Source organism: Bipolaris maydis (genome assembly GCF_028858645.1).
Source record: "Bipolaris maydis strain C4 unplaced genomic scaffold PSV08scaffold_1, whole genome shotgun sequence".
Taxonomy (NCBI): Eukaryota; Fungi; Ascomycota; class Dothideomycetes; order Pleosporales; family Pleosporaceae; genus Bipolaris; species Bipolaris maydis.
The window spans coordinates 1986668-2001645 of NW_027093857.1; the positions used below are offsets into that span (position 1 = coordinate 1986668).

General features: G+C 53.1%; 5 protein-coding genes across 5 annotated transcripts; all 5 read right to left on the minus strand.

The window, feature by feature from the left end:
• Positions 1–142: 142 nt before the first annotated feature.
• Positions 143–2251, minus strand: PSV08DRAFT_213881 (uncharacterized protein). Its single transcript, XM_014222937.2, has 3 exons — positions 2081–2251; positions 608–2027; positions 143–555 (listed from the first exon to the last, which is right to left on the minus strand). The coding sequence occupies exons 1-3, from the start codon at positions 2141–2143 to the stop codon at positions 374–376; spliced, it is 1665 nt and encodes a 554-aa protein (XP_014078412.1). The 5' UTR covers positions 2144–2251; the 3' UTR covers positions 143–373.
• A 493-nt stretch (positions 2252–2744) lies between these two features.
• PSV08DRAFT_213883 (uncharacterized protein) lies at positions 2745–5428 on the minus strand (the record flags this gene model as incomplete). Its single annotated transcript, XM_014222938.1, has 3 exons — positions 2745–3697; positions 3747–5123; positions 5178–5428. The coding sequence occupies 3 exons, from the start codon at positions 5426–5428 to the stop codon at positions 2914–2916; spliced, it is 2412 nt and encodes an 803-aa protein (XP_014078413.1). The 3' UTR covers positions 2745–2913.
• A 776-nt stretch (positions 5429–6204) lies between these two features.
• On the minus strand, positions 6205–11056 carry PSV08DRAFT_2614 (glycosyltransferase). The gene is made up of 4 exons (XM_066092485.1): positions 9988–11056; positions 9499–9939; positions 6685–9453; positions 6205–6631 (listed from the first exon to the last, which is right to left on the minus strand). Exons 1-4 carry the CDS (start codon positions 10858–10860, stop codon positions 6329–6331), a joined length of 4386 nt encoding a protein of 1461 aa, XP_065949985.1. The 5' UTR covers positions 10861–11056; the 3' UTR covers positions 6205–6328.
• A 553-nt stretch (positions 11057–11609) lies between these two features.
• On the minus strand, positions 11610–13266 carry PSV08DRAFT_406605 (aspartic peptidase domain-containing protein). Its single transcript, XM_014222940.1, has 4 exons — positions 13084–13266; positions 12865–13030; positions 12160–12811; positions 11610–12109 (listed from the first exon to the last, which is right to left on the minus strand). Exons 1-4 carry the CDS (start codon positions 13174–13176, stop codon positions 11821–11823), a joined length of 1200 nt encoding a protein of 399 aa, XP_014078415.1. The 5' UTR covers positions 13177–13266; the 3' UTR covers positions 11610–11820.
• A 254-nt stretch (positions 13267–13520) lies between these two features.
• PSV08DRAFT_257595 (uncharacterized protein) lies at positions 13521–14897 on the minus strand. The gene is made up of 4 exons (XM_014222941.1): positions 14718–14897; positions 14425–14661; positions 14025–14371; positions 13521–13977 (listed from the first exon to the last, which is right to left on the minus strand). The coding sequence occupies exons 1-4, from the start codon at positions 14814–14816 to the stop codon at positions 13800–13802; spliced, it is 861 nt and encodes a 286-aa protein (XP_014078416.1). The 5' UTR covers positions 14817–14897; the 3' UTR covers positions 13521–13799.
• Positions 14898–14978: the final 81 nt, after the last annotated feature.

A 14978-nucleotide genomic window follows, 5' to 3' on the forward strand; every position in this document is an offset into this window, starting at 1 on the left:
TGAGATTGACGTCGCGGTCCGACCACACGCGGAGACAGCCGAGGCAGCCAGAGGGGCGAGCGAGAGAGAAGGCCTGGCGTGGGCGGCCATCCATGTGCATGCACATGCACTTGCACTGCACCATCCCCAAGCGACGTCGATCCGAAGCCAGCAAAATCCTCCGGCATTGTGTGAACACATGTTCGTCCCATTGCGTCCGGACACCACGCACGTCATGGCCAATACAATCCCCTGCTTGGCCAGAAGTGCATACTACTACTGCTACGACATCCTGCCTCCACCGTCCCCACTCCGACCCTTCCTACCACACATCCACCACGTCCAGACCCATGCCGGCCAGATCCCACTCCGGCTCCTCGCCTGTTCGCGTCTGTCAGTCGCTGTCGTCGCTGTCCGCTGAGCTACGTGTCGGCGGACGTGTGCTTCGCGTAAGCGAAAAATCAAGCACGTCCGATTTGTCCCCAGCATCAACATACTTGCGCAGACACCACCCAATCTGCACAGCCGTCGATGTCTCCTTGCCCAGCGGATCAATCTGCCGCCCCTTGACAAAGACTACACGCACGCCGTTAGCAACTGTCCCGTATGCCTCGGCCCGGCTACTTACTGATTTGGTTCTGACTATCCTCGCGGTCGTAGACCTTGTCTGACGAGCCAAAAGCAATAAGTCCGAGTTTGGACGAGCGCCCTTGCTCCTTGGCATGGTCCGAACTGCGCTCAAACCCCTGCTGCGCCAGCCCGGCAAGGAGATGCTCATAGATCTTGCGCGGCAGTTTGCTCGACGAAGGACTGTTGGTCGGCCACGTCGTAATGTTCAGTGTGGCCAGATGGCAAAGGTCACCCAGGCAGTTTTCAAAGTTGACAAAGCTATCGTTCTTGCTTCGAACCACGCTCACGGCAGGGAACGCTACTGAAATCTGCTCTAGCAAAGTGCAGTCCTTGCATATCTGCGAGAAGGATGAATAGTCGTACACGAGCTCCTCGTCACAGCTCTCGGGGCCCGTGCTACCATGCACGTTCAGGCTCTTCAACGTCTTGCCATGGCGCACAATGCCCGCAGCAGCTGGCAGCGCCTTGACGTACGTGAGGTCCAGTGTCAACGTCTTGATCCCAGATACTAGGCAAAGAAACCCGTCAATGGCACCCAACCCATCATTTTCCGTGTTGTCGTCGTGCTTGAGTTCCAGTGTCTCGAGTTTGTCGGGAAGCTTCGTGCTTTTGCTCAGTTCGGCCAACAGGGCGTCGGCGCCCGAGCAGCCAAACACACGGATGCTTTTAATCGTTTGGAAGTCGATTAGTTTGCAGTATGTCCCTGCCGCGTACCGCAGATGTAGCTTTTGTAACGTAATCTCTTTGAGTGCCATGGGTCTGCACTTTGCGAAAGGCTGCATGTGGCTGAACATGGTTGAGGTGATTAGACCAGGCTCATTGACGGTGTCGTTCAACTCGCGCGTGTTAATGGACGAATCCAGCTCATCAAAGCTGGCATGTAACGTGATCTTGTCAAGTGTGCGTTTGGCCGTATTCTTGAGTAGAAAGTGACAAAATTCCAGAACCTCTCGTGAGTCGGGGTAAAGGCCAATTTTGCGCACGTTGTCAAAGCACCTGTCAATATTGGGCAATTTTTGCAGCTCCTCCAAGACATTGCGGTCCAGAGAAATGCCCTCGAGCCACTTCATGCGCTTCTGCTTTCGATACAGCAAGACCAGGTTGTCGCCAGAAAAGGGTGACCAGGGATGCCAGGAGAACTTGTCCAACTGATTCTCTGGCAGCAGTTCCAAAATCATGCGAATGGCAAAGTTGGCTTGCTGTTGTTGGTTGCATTTGTCTAGCACATCGGCAAGGTAGAGGTCAAGCTTGCGCACATGTTGTAGGCCGATGTTCCTAGGGTTGAGGAAGGCTGCGAGGCGCGTATCGTTGGGCGAGCCGACGTCGAGAGTGACTTCGTAGTAGAGCTGGCGGGCAGCAATCTCATGCAACTGCTTGCATGTGAGACATAGATTCTTGAGGTCGGTCGGGCGATTGATCTACGATATGAGGGTCAGCTATAGCAGCCACACAAAGGCTACGCGATACTTGCGTGCTGAATGACGAGCGTCTTCAAGTCGACAGACAAGTCCATGAAAGCCAGCCGGGACGCCATCTTGTGTGCTGTGCGACAAGAGCCGCTCGCCTGCCGGAGAATTTAATCTCGGCCGGGAGCAAGAGGCCGAGTGTGATGGTTTTGGTGGTGCGGGTGATTGCTGTGGGCGTCTTGTGATGGGCGAAGAATGTGTGCTGGAGTTATGTTTGTCAGCGCTGCTGCCTGCTGCCTGCTACCCGGCGCTGCACACGGCGGGTTGCTGATGAGGCTGAAGTGGACAGGCAAGAGCAGAGTAGGGGGCGGGGGCTTCTGGGGCTTCTCCACGGCTTGCCTGCGCCCGCCAAAGCAACCAACCCTCAGCCTCACTTCACCTGTCCCGCCATGACGAGCGCCCCCCACCGCTGGCTGGGCCGAGGGAGAACCAGGGTCCACACGGGCAGAACAAAAGGGCGCTAGCATAGAGTAAGTAAGTACACAGTAGCCGACATGCTGGGGTAAGTGGAGTGGCCTGCCTGGCTACCATTGGATGCCGTACTTGGACTGCTCCATCAGGCGGAGCACGTCCGCCTTCAACACATCCGAGTCTTACACACAAGCACCATCTTGTACCCGTTTGAACAAGTACACACACCCGTGGTCGATACAGCCAGACTGTCCTCTGCCAAGCTCAAAAAAATCATACGTTCAATTGTAAGGTATCCCCAAGAAAATGCCCAAGATGTTCAACGCCAGATGCCAGACACCTCGCTATGCAGGTGAGACCATGGACGGGACAAAGCCCCCAAGAGATCTCTTCGCTTTCACTTTCGCTTTCAATATACACGTCTCCCTCATTCTTCTCCGTCACTATCACCAAAGCCTGCCAATAGCTCTGCTTCAAGCCCATCGTCATAATCCTCATCCAGGTCTGGCGCAACTCCATTCGCTTCAGCCATCTTGTCCTCGTCTTCGCCTTGCTCTTCTTCCGGCCCGGTAGTTTCAGGACTGGGTAGACCAGACGACTTCTCCGCACTAACAACGTTGGTCATGGACGTCACGCGCTCCATGGTCCGTTTCTTCCGCCGTTGCAGTCGAGATGTACTAGTAACACTAGCATCGCTCTCCTCCGGCTCGCTTGCCTCTGTTGAGTCGGTGCGCTTTCGCTTCTTTTTGGTCTGCTTTGCATCCGATATTGTGCTGTTCTCTGACCGAACACTATCCGTGTCCGATTCACTGCCGCCATCCGTGTCTGTCTCATCCATGAACTCTGCCAATTCATCATCCAGCGCAGCCCATGCCTCATCGGACATCTCTACTATCGGTGAGTGAGATGCCTCGTCCGCCTCTTCGTCACCAGTTCCATTAATGCTCTCGTCCTCGAGATCCGGAACTGGCGATCCACCACGGTCGGCAGCATCGATTTCGATCAGGTAGGGCATCTCATCCACATGCTCCCACCTGGTGCAACACTGAAACATCCATTCAGGGTTTACAATCTTGATGTGAGGATAACGAGCAGCTCGCTTGACTTTGGTAGTTTTTCGATCAGGGTTGGCAATGACATGGGTTGTCCGCCGATTGACACTGGTAGTAACCTCTGCACCGAAGCTCGAGATCCACAGTGCAAAGTCTGATCTAGGTCATTGTTAGTTGCGCGCTACTGCCAGCTTCTGAACAAACTTACGACAACACGTCCACGCCAAGAGGTATGATACCCGAAAACACAACCACAGCCCCATCGAGCACCTCACTCTTGATGCGTGGCATGATCTCTGCAACATCAGGGATGACATCGTCCACGGCTCGTTTCTTGGGACTCTTTTCGCCTTTCAGCTCTGCAACACGACCGCCCGCAGGCACCTTCTTAGCCTTCCTGTACTCGTCGTAAAACGTCTGGTGCACGCGAATCAGATTCTTCTCAATGATATCCAGGCCCCTGTCGTTGTCGTTGAGGATGCTGTGTCGGACTTTGTGGTGTTCCACATGTTGCATATTACCGTTTTCTACTTCAAGGGGGCCGTCTGCATCTTCCGCCTCGTCATCCTCTTTATCTTGCATAAGTTGCTGCTGCAATAGTGGCCGTTCAGTCTGTTGTGCAATGATGACCTTCTCCTGTTCTTTGGCTTGCACTTCCAAGTCTTCCGTTGCCGCGAGAGTTATAAGTTGCTGCCCTAGTTCATTCAGATCGCCATTTGCAGCTCCAGCTGAACCGCCTTCGCTAGGTTTGCCTACAACCGCAATAGCTTTGTTGGTCTCGGCATCGGCTGCTGATTTCTTCGGCGTTGAAGACAACTTATCCTTGGTAAACGACACCAGTTCTTGTTGTTTAGGCAGAAAGCTTGCGTTGATGTCTCCAGCACCAGGGAAGAAGTTGAAGACAGGTACACGGACAAGATGGGGACTGTATTGCCAGACGTCTGCTCTATCATCAATGATGACACACATGGCCGTGTTCTGGTAGAAGAGTCGGGTTAGGCTCTTCAGCTTGTCTGTGTAGTTTTCGTCGCGGCTGAGGATGCGGTCACCAAAGTATTTGCGCTCGGGATCAATGATTTTCGCAACTGCTTGCGCATATGCTCGGGTAGCCATGGTGTAAACATGCATTTCGTAGAGTTTAGAAACCCGATCGAAGAAGTCCTTGAGTCCTGGACGCATCTTGACGTAGTACCAATTTGCAGCCACGTTGGATACATTATCATCGGCGAGTTGAAAGCCCTGCACATCCTTGACAGCGTCGTGGTTTGGGTTCTCAGGGTCCGCCTGCCACTCGGCAATTGTTCGTTCGCAGGTGGTGTGGATGACGGTCTGGTCGAGATCTACAATGAGGGTCAGCTTTCGCGCATTCAGGAGGCGCCTTTTGGCATCCTCCTCAGCGGCTACGGCTTCCTTGTGGCTGACGAGGAGCGCGGTGTTGTCATGGGCCATGTTAACGGTTGCGCGGTCGACGTCACGCTCTTTGGTCAGATAGTCGACCTGGGTCATGTCTCTGCCGCAATCGACGCAGAGGCCGCCAAACTGGGTCTCATGTGTGCATGGCTCTTCGATCTCGAGCAATGGGATCCTAGGGGCACGTTTAGCCTCCAGGGCTTGTCTTGCGACAACAAAGCAGACTCACCCAGATCGGTCGATTACAGTGCCTGGCTTGACGAACCATCGCGTGATCTTTCCTTCGGTGCTCGCATCAAAGGTTTGCCTAAACTTCTTCATCACCGTCCGCTCCCCTCCCCACTTGTCGCCCTCGACGACGCGGCTCTCATAGCTGTAGGTGAAGAGCTTCTCGGACCGTGGCACCTCGGCGTCGCGCTTCTTCAACAGGTCGATGACGGTGATGGGATAGTTCAAATCCCGGGGCGAAAGGATCTTCATGCCGAGCCGGGGCAGCCCATGCGACTGACGACGTGATAGTGGTGGCGGTCGCGTCGTTCTTCTAGTTGGCGCATCCGGTACCGACGCGGCAGAGCAGTCGGAAGGCCGCTCGCGCGTCGTCGCAAGGGTGTTGGGGATGCGAGCAACGTGTTGGATGGGGAAAGGCGCTCGATTGCGTAATGGAGCGAGTCGAGGATTCTGGCCAGTGTGCAGCGCGATACGGGAATGGGCTGGGTGCGAAAGTGGGCGTGTTGGGTGTGCGACCGGGGATTGACGTATGGCGTCGCGGCTGGCCGATTTCCGATTTCCCCCCCAAATAATTTGGAGCGAGGGGCAGCTTTATACCTTTGCAGCCACAGGGCTAGCGTGCACCTTGCTCGCACGTCCGCTCAAACATCAAACCCAACGGACAAAGGACAGCCCTCGGGGCTCCCTGCCCGTCGGCCACATGCCCCGCTGTCCGACTACAGCAATGCTCCAATTCGGGCATGGTGAGCAAATGAGGCAGAGAAGAACACACCAATGCATCGTCGACAGAGCTGTTGCCTACACGGCCGCGTGGAAGCCCACGTTCTTACACAGTAGTGACTACGAAGACAGCGACATTGCCAAGACCCGCCGATCATCCCTCGCGACCACGGTGCTGTGCGAACAAGACACAGCCACTGCATCCATATCATGTGGCAGCCAACAGAGCTTGCCTTTGGTTTGGCTTGAAGAGACAAGGCTCATTTAGTAAATGCAATACCAGGCATGTTGCGAGACACTCCAGATGGGCCGCACTCATATAATATAGTAGTACCCTAACCCTCACTCCTACATTATTACTACTACTACATCCATCCAGGGCCCATGCCCTCCCAACGCCTACCAGCGTCCTCATCCAGAGTCCGACAAGACTCAATCCCGACGCGCAACTTCTGGTGGTGCCTGCTTCTGCGCAGCTGCGCCCTTCAGCACCATGCTGCCCAGAACCAAAGAGCCAGCACCCATCTGAGATGCGTCCTGGTTGATCCCCGCCAATGGCTGCTGCATCGCAAAGGGATGAGCTCCATCCATCTCCTCACCTTCTTCAATGATTGTCCAGTCCTCTTCAAACTCCTCACTGTTGTCGTCGTCCTGTTTCGTCTGCTTCTTGATGAGCGTGCGAGCACGATCTAGTTCTCGGTATATGGTCTGGATCGCAACCAGTGTGCCATTGTCCTACGACGGGTTAGCCATGGTACCTGCAACCTCTCGCTTTTGCCTATGCTCACCTTTCTAATCTTCTGTCCGAGTACTTTTGCCTTCATGATCATGCGCTGGCTGTTGGTGACTTCCCATAGCGCACGACTGAAAACACTCGTATTGACCTTCTTCAGCCATACTCCAACACCCATGTCTTCCACGCGCTGCGCAAAGAAAAATTGATCGCCAAAGAAAGGCTTAATGATTGTAGGAATTCCAGCTCGCAAGCTTGCTCCTGTAGTGCCGGAGCCACCATGGTGCACTGCAGCGTCCATCTGTTTGAACAACCAGTCGTGCGGTGCGGCCTGAATCTGAAAGATCTCGGGTGGAAGCGGAATCTCCGGCTTTGAAGCATCTTTGGTCTCCAAACGATCAGACCAGCCTTTGGATAGCACGCAGCGTACGTCTGCCTTCAATACAGAGTCTACGACGGTCCTAGTAAGCGCTGCGGGATCGTCGATGACAATGGAGCCAAACCCAACATAGACCAGCTTCTTGCCGTCTGCGCGTGCCTTCTCCATGAACGCCAACAATTCGGCAGGAGGGTCGTATGAGTCGCTCTCATCCAGAAACCAATAACCAGTGACACGGACCCAATCCGGCCAGTCGAGGGGCGGTGGGACCACATGGGGACTGAAGTTGTACAGGAATGGTCGGAGACTCGCCTGCATCTTATGCTGCGTGGTTCCTTGAAGACCCAATTCTCGCCGACGCCATTTGTTGATCTGACCCGAAATGGCAGTCCAGAATATAGTATCGAAGGTGATATATGTCAGACTGTTGTATCCTCCACCCATCTTCTTCTCCAGCACAGAAAAGGCATGGGGATAGGCTCGAGTGCGTGTCCAAGGCATCGTGAAAGCCCGAAAGTAAGGAATCTCCAACGCTTCAGCTATGTGAATTCCCGCCATGGTGCTAGGACTCTCAATGAGTACATCTGCACCCTGGCAAGCCCTCCACGAAGAACTACAGACGTCATCCAGCCATCCACGGAACTTGGAATTGGCCTCCTTCATGAACCCATACGTAAACATGCCATGTTCGACACAGATGCGCATCAGCTCGGCTGGGTTTCCATCAACAACGGCAAAGTCGATGCCGTGTTTGCGTACCCAAGGCTCAAACTCGGCGTGTGTCGCAATGCGCGGCTTATGACCCTCCTTCAGGAGTTCTTTGCATAATGCTATGTACGGCTGCACATCTCCTCGGGATCCAATGGTAAGGCAAACAATGTTCAACGGCTCTGAAGGTTTGAAGTCCACAAACGAAGCGAGTGGGTCGTCGAATATGAGGGGTATTCGGTCGTGGTCCGCAGCACGGACGATCTCCGATACATCAGCTTGCTTGCCAGTATCCGTGTGCTCGCGTGCCTGCTGGAGCAAGTCATGTTCTGCTTTGGCCGCCTCGTCTCCACTATCCACGCCCGAAGAAGACGAATCCTCATCCTCGAGGTACTTAGTATTCTCCAATATACGAAGCACTGTGATAGCACACTCGTCCCGATACTCGGCCTTTGAGAATTCGAAAAAGAGCTCTTCGTGACCTTTGATGACAACAGCGAGACCGTGATAACCGATTCGGAATCCTTTTTCTTTGTTGACGTTTTCGATGTCTCGCATAGGGAGTATGACCTTGGTCTTTGACGTTGGCATCAAACTGCGGAAACAAAAATATCTCCCGCTGATGTAGATTTTGCCATAGTTTGGCAACACTCGCTGCAAGGATGCGAAGAATGAAGATTGCAAGATTTCGGTTTCGGGAAAGGCGAAATGGTCGCGGAAATTCTCTACAGCCTTGGCTGCGTCCTCATCGTCCTCGAATCCATGAATTTGATCCCCAGTCTCCAAACCTTCTGCGGTGTTGTAGTGCTTTCGTCCACCCGCAAGCATGCCCGATACTTTTTCATAGTAGCCCATCGACTCGCTTGCTAACAGATTACCCATCTTCTTCGATCGAGTCCTCAAGAATCCAGCTAATCCCGACGCTTTCTGGAGTGGGTAGGAGGCGATGTCCTGCAATGCTGAAGATGATCCTGACATGCGAGGATTTGCTTGGCTAGCGTCCGTGTCATCTTCAAAGTCTGGCGTACCGGTTACGGGTGCAGACTGTTTGGAACGTTTTGCGATATTTGTAGTCTTCGCTTGAGCTGAACGTGTTGTTTCCTGTGAGTCCCTATGTTGGAGATCAAGTTTGCTCAGCGGTGCATTGTCAACGGGTAGGTTTGTGGGTCCACGGAAAAGATCGGAGCGGTCGAGTATTTGAGATGCGGAAGCATTGCTTTCATCGATCGATTGGATTGCGGCGGAAGATTCGGTGCCTGGTTCGAACGAGAGCGTAGCCGACTCGGAGTCTGCTGCTCTGGGGGACTGAGGTGAATCGTCTTCCGAATGATGCTTGTGTTGCGTGCTATGCTGGTCCCCACCGAAGCTTTGTTGTGGCTCATGAGGAGATTGACGTGTCTCATAGCTTGAACGACGAAGTGCGTGGGTGACATCCTCGCTTCGTCGCACATCCCAGCTCTTTCTGTTGACTTCATTGCTAGACCGACCGGACACATCACTTATGCTGGATCGTCTGACATGCGTTACGGGCAGTGGTGATAAAGTAGCCCGCACATTTTCGCGGATTTGCGGCATTTCACTAGCATCTGTTGGAAATGTTACGGAGCCACGATGCAATGGGGGTTGAGATTCGAGTTCACCAGCATCTGAGGTAGCTTGGTGATGCTCATTGTCATTAATCATGATGCGGAGCACATTAAGCGCATCTTGGCCGTTGTTGAAGAACGAGAAGAAGTACTGCTTTTGTTAGAAATTCTAAGATAGACCTTGGATAAAACATACCTCGTCTATAGCAAACGTCTCATCGTTGTCTATGACACGGACCTTGACGGTATTTGCAAGGTCCAGTATCGAGCTCTCTTCAATCTCCAAAACATTTTGTATCGGGAGCGATATCTTCACGCTGTTTCCGTCGTTATGAGTTCGAAAAATGACCTTCTGAATCGATCTGGTCCATTCCCTCGCACTCGCAGCACTGTCTGCTTTGAAAACAAATCTTCTTTCATCCGTTGTGATTGCAAAACTAGTCTCTTCTTCGCCTTTTTTGGTGCTTTCAAGCACTTCGGCAGTCAGGGCATACTGAAGATTGATGCGGTTTCTTGGGAAGTAAAGTTCGGCTGGGTTGGTGTAGTAGGCGAGTACGTCGCCACGCAAGACGAACCAGTATCTGTTCAGCTTCGATCGGCCACGCTTGAAGAGGTAGCCCGTTTTTGTGACATCATGCTATCGAACATAAGTAGACTGCAGCAAATTCGGGTAATGTATGCTTACATGCTTCTTGGGTAGGTATGCATAAAAGCATATGTGCTTCTGGGTGATGTACATGTAGCCCTGTAATAGGATACTTTGAAGTAACCAGCATGGGTATTCGGAGATGACCTCCTCAACCTGCTCAAATTCAAATATTTGCTGGATTCTTTTTGCAAGCGTCACAGGTTGCTGGCTCTTATCCAAGCCGGCCATGGTTCCATTTTTACTCTTCTGGCCAGCATCGGATGCTATTTCAACATGTGTTTCCCCACCCATTGTGATATCGACTTTTTCCTTTTCCGTGTCCTTGCCCTTGCTTTTAGGTTGCCATTTCTTCGAGGTTGCTGAAGATTGATTGAGCGACGGTTTGGGTGGCAGAAATTGCGACGAAGACATTGGATGGGCTCGTGGGCCTTCTGAGCGTCCTTCCTTCCGGCTCGACACCTTTAACTTGGGGAGCGAGCGTAAGAGCTTGTTCTCGGACAGTGTCCGCCTGTGCTTTCCTTTTGCCACGTTCTTGTCGTGAGGCCCCTCTGTCGAGGTGTGGAAGTCGTTTGCAGAGCTTAAACGACTTAATCTGGCAGCGCCGTCCAGACCATGATACGATGCCTGCCGCTTACCTTCATCTTCGCTATCACCGGAGTCAGCTTCCTGCATCGTGCCGAGGTCTGTTTGCGACTGCTGCCCCGCGCGAGCTATCATGGAGAATAGGGATTGGTTCATCGACATGGTGTTATTTCGCTTTGGCGCAGTAACATCTTCCTGAGCATCATCGCCATCCTTGAAGCGCTCCGGCACATCGAGTGACATGCCGCGAGACTCCCGTCTTGAATCTCTCCGTCTTCTGCTCATTCTCCGAGTCGATCTATCTCTGTCTCTGTCCTGGGAAGCCATGTTGGGAGGATGTGTTGGGTGTGGGTGTGCTTGCGCTCAACAAACGATGAGGGTCGACGGCGTCGGTAGGCTGGTCAGCGGTGGTACTACGGCGGGCCGAAGAAGGCAGGTCGAGGTGGGAAGAGTAGTGTAAATTACTATTACTGCAAAGGAAGTCGGAGGCTGCAAGGCAGTTGGGTGCTTTGTTGAATGTCACATATTGGAAAGGTTGGAGGAATGACTTGGACAGGTACACGGTGAGCCATGCACGCTCATCAGCCACGAGACTCCCGCAGGGCGCCTGTTAGCGTGACATGATAAGACTGCCAGACACACTCCCAGGCACCAGCACCAGGCCACTTGGCTTCACTTGTCATGTGCAGACCGCGTCATACTCGCATATGTACTCGGACAGCGACCTCGTCGTTATCAACCCACGCTCTTCGGGGTTGCATGCTAGGTTGCCAGCCTCCGGTTGTCACCATGGGCCAGCCTGCAGACGTCATTGGTCCGTACTTATCGATAGGGATGGACATTTACGCCGCAGCAAGCCGTATCTGCCACATGCGTACTGTACTACTCTGCACTATCATGTACTTGGGATAATAGCCCCGGACACCCAAGGCAACTAGATAGCCGTCCGTCTAGCGCGTGCTTCACCACTTCTCCGCGTCGACGGTCCATAATCATTCACGGCCGGCTGTTATTACGCTAGCTCATCACGGCATCCGTCACTCTCAAGGCGCATACTACTACTGCTGCTGCTACACACATAACGCTGCAATCAACGCCGAGTTACTTGACTTGTTATCGCATTTGTTATTATTCGTACACAGACCGTATTGCCATGCCGAGCCAAAGAAATACCTCCCAGACCCTTTCAAACAAAGCCCAATTTCAGCCAAACTCCAATCACTTGATCAACATTGCTTCTCATGCCATTTCGTTTGCCTCTTGGCCATCCTGTCCAGGGCTAGATGTTTACTTGGACTTTGCAAGAGCGACAGCGGAGTTGCCCAGGTCGTATACAGAGTACCACTTCCTGAGGAAAGCGTCGCCGAGAATGGCAAGAGGTCCGGCAGGCTCGGGAATGTCCATACCCATCAAAGCAGAGATGCAAGATCCCGAGATCTCAAGAATGTAGTCATAGGCGCTAATGGTGAAGTTGTGTCCAGTAAGCGTGAAAGTAAGGTCGGGCAGACTGTCGCGCTTGTCGCACTCGACCGAGTACTGGCCGTTGAAGCCCTTCTTAGCGCCAATCTCCTTGTTGCTGTACATTGTTAGCGCCCACATCACTATGTATCACGGATCAGTTCTTACAGAAGCTCAGCCATAGCCGAGGGGAGAGCAATCAGAGATGTGCCAGTGTCCAGAATGACACCCACGTTTTCCGTCTCAGCAGTCTCTTTGCCGAAGGTGATGGCATCGAGATCAACCTCCCAGTAGGCCTTGCGCCTCAAAGGAAGCTTGATCAACTTGCCCGTGTAGTGGCTCTCGTCGATGCCGCCAAAGGTGGCCTCGGACCCCTGCTTGTCGGCGACGTCGCCAAGGTAGAAGGCAAAAACAGGTTCATCAAGAAGGCCTTGATTGATCATGTTATAAAAGGGTGGCACTATGTGATTGACACTGATGGTGTCGTAGCCAAGACCCAGGATGCCATCGAACTTGCCAAAGGCAAAAGCGAGACCAGGCTCAGAGGTAGCTTCGGCAAAGTCCTGGTTCTTTACCTTCAAGTCGCCGATCTGCAAAACATCGTTGGAGACGAATCCTTTCATAGAACCCGATCCGTAGCGAATCTCGAAGTCCGAACCGTTCTTCTGGTATGTAGATGAGCTAGACGAATCGTACTTGTCGTGAAGAAAGCAAGCGATCGAGGTGCACTGAGTCGATGGAACCCAGAGGTTAGAGCTGCCCGTGTCAAGGATAACCTTGAACGACTGAGGAGGTGTGCCGAGTGAGATCTCGGAAAAGTCTAGAGGCGTGTGAGTGCTGACCATACGATACTGCGAAGCTCATGCGACATACACTGCGCGTTCAAATAGTTGCTGACAGGCACAGGGTGCGATCCGTCGGTAATGTGGGGCGCCGTGAGGGCAGCCTCCAACTGAGACTGAGGCCTGAGGTTTGCCACGCGCTGCTGAGAGTACTTGTGCTTCAAGCCAGCGAGTTGGGTCTGAACGTTGGCATGTTCCTGGCGATCATCAGACTAAAGTGCCAGCGCATGTGACTGCGATGGATGCTTACCAGCTGCTCAGAAAGCGAGACCTTCTTGAGCGGCATCTTGTAGACAGCAGCAGAGGCCGAGCTGGCCGCTGCGAGAAGAATCGCCGTCTTCATGATGACGGGCGAGAAATAAGAGTGAGATGGGATGTAGAAGGAGAATGGGTGTGAGATGGACGATTCGAAAGGTCGTGGGGGAGAGATGGATGGAGCGATGGAGCTTTGGAGCTTAAGCTGGCTGCAAGCTAAGTATGGGGCGGGAAGGCATGGGGCTGGGGAAGCGCGGTCTCCGATTGACGTATGCATGGGGCTGGCGAAGCGCGGCCTCTGATTGACGTATGCGGCCCATGGCCTAAACAACTAGCGTGTCACGTTCCCTGCTCGAGTCAGCTGCATCTTGCATCCAAGTACCCTCCAGGCAACACACAACGCGCTCCTGAGCAAGTGTGCCGCGAAAGGGTGCTGCCGACTGCAGTCCATTCACATGTTATTCGAGTCGCCATGCACTGGCCTGTCGCCCAGGCGCCTTCTCCCTCGCTGCAACTGCGTCCATGAACCCGCCATGACGGCTGCAGAGAGCTTGCACAACGCGTCAAGCTCCGGTCACATCGAGCATTGCCGCACCACAACGTCCTAGCGTGTTCACATGATCCTAAGCACTGATATTGCATCGAGCTTCTCGCCCTGAATCCCAACAAAAGGGCAAACGATTGTGTAATATAGTAGTACACCACCTACAATCAGATGGTCGCATCCGGTTCGTCCGTGTATTGTGGCGCATGACCCGGCCCCGCCTCCCACTCCCGTCGCAGTCTTTCCAGATCAGCCGCCCATAGAGCAGAACTTGCCGGCGCTGTCATAAGAAAGAACATGCTGAATGGCGGCACAAGTTGCAGGAACAAGTACGCTGTCCCATACCTGTTGTTGGTCAGTTACATTCCTATTGTTATACGCGAGGCATGTACCAAGTGTATTGCCATCGTCGACTTTTGATGGCGAGATTCCTTTGCTTGCGGTCGTAGCCTAGAAGCTGGAAGTATCTCCAGTGCTGAAGCGGGCCCGCCCGATAGCCCGTCAATAACAAAAATATCGGTACGCCAACGTATGGTACCAAGTTCATAGGCAGTAGGAGGATGAACTCGGCGATTTGACGAAACGAAAAGGGCGCATAGACCGAGGGGCGTGTGGGCTTGCCGAGTCGGCGGACAGGATCGTTCATAGCATCTTCGGAGAGGGGTCGAGATTGGCGGACCAGGTCTTCATAGCCTTTGTACACCAAGACGGCGTCGAAAACATCGACTTGAGATTCATCCTGCACTAGATGAGCACTTTGCCTTTGTTGGTGGATATGGCACAAGTACATACCACCAAGAAAGACTCAAATAGTAGAGCAACTATGGCTGCTCCCTCTCCGAGGACGAGAAACACGGCGTTGACCCAGGCACTGCCCGCAGGGTGGAACAGCTTGAGAAAGAGGACTTGGGGTAGCAAGGTCCAGAAGAAAAGGTTGAGAAGCACAAACACACTGAGGAGAAATGCTGGGAGTAGGCGGGCTTGTAGTAGCGGGTAAAGAAATGGATGCGCAATGAAGAAAATGGTGCCCTGTGGCCATGTTAGCTTGGCCCATAAGACATGTGTGCATGCACATGATCAGTTACTTTTACAAGGTACGACGCCGCGACAGTGTTGTCCCAGGTCGGCTGTAATACAACTCTTGGAACATTTGCCAGAGCTGACCGGGGGCTGGGTTGCGACATGTTGGTGCTGTTTGCTCTACCAATAGTGGCTGAAGGTTGCTTTTGGAGGGAACGCGTACAAGAGGAAGTTACTTCAGGAATGACGTACTGAATGGTTCAACTAATGACTAGTAATAGTAGCGTGGCCGCAGTACTTGCCAACAAGGACCCTCAAACGAGCTT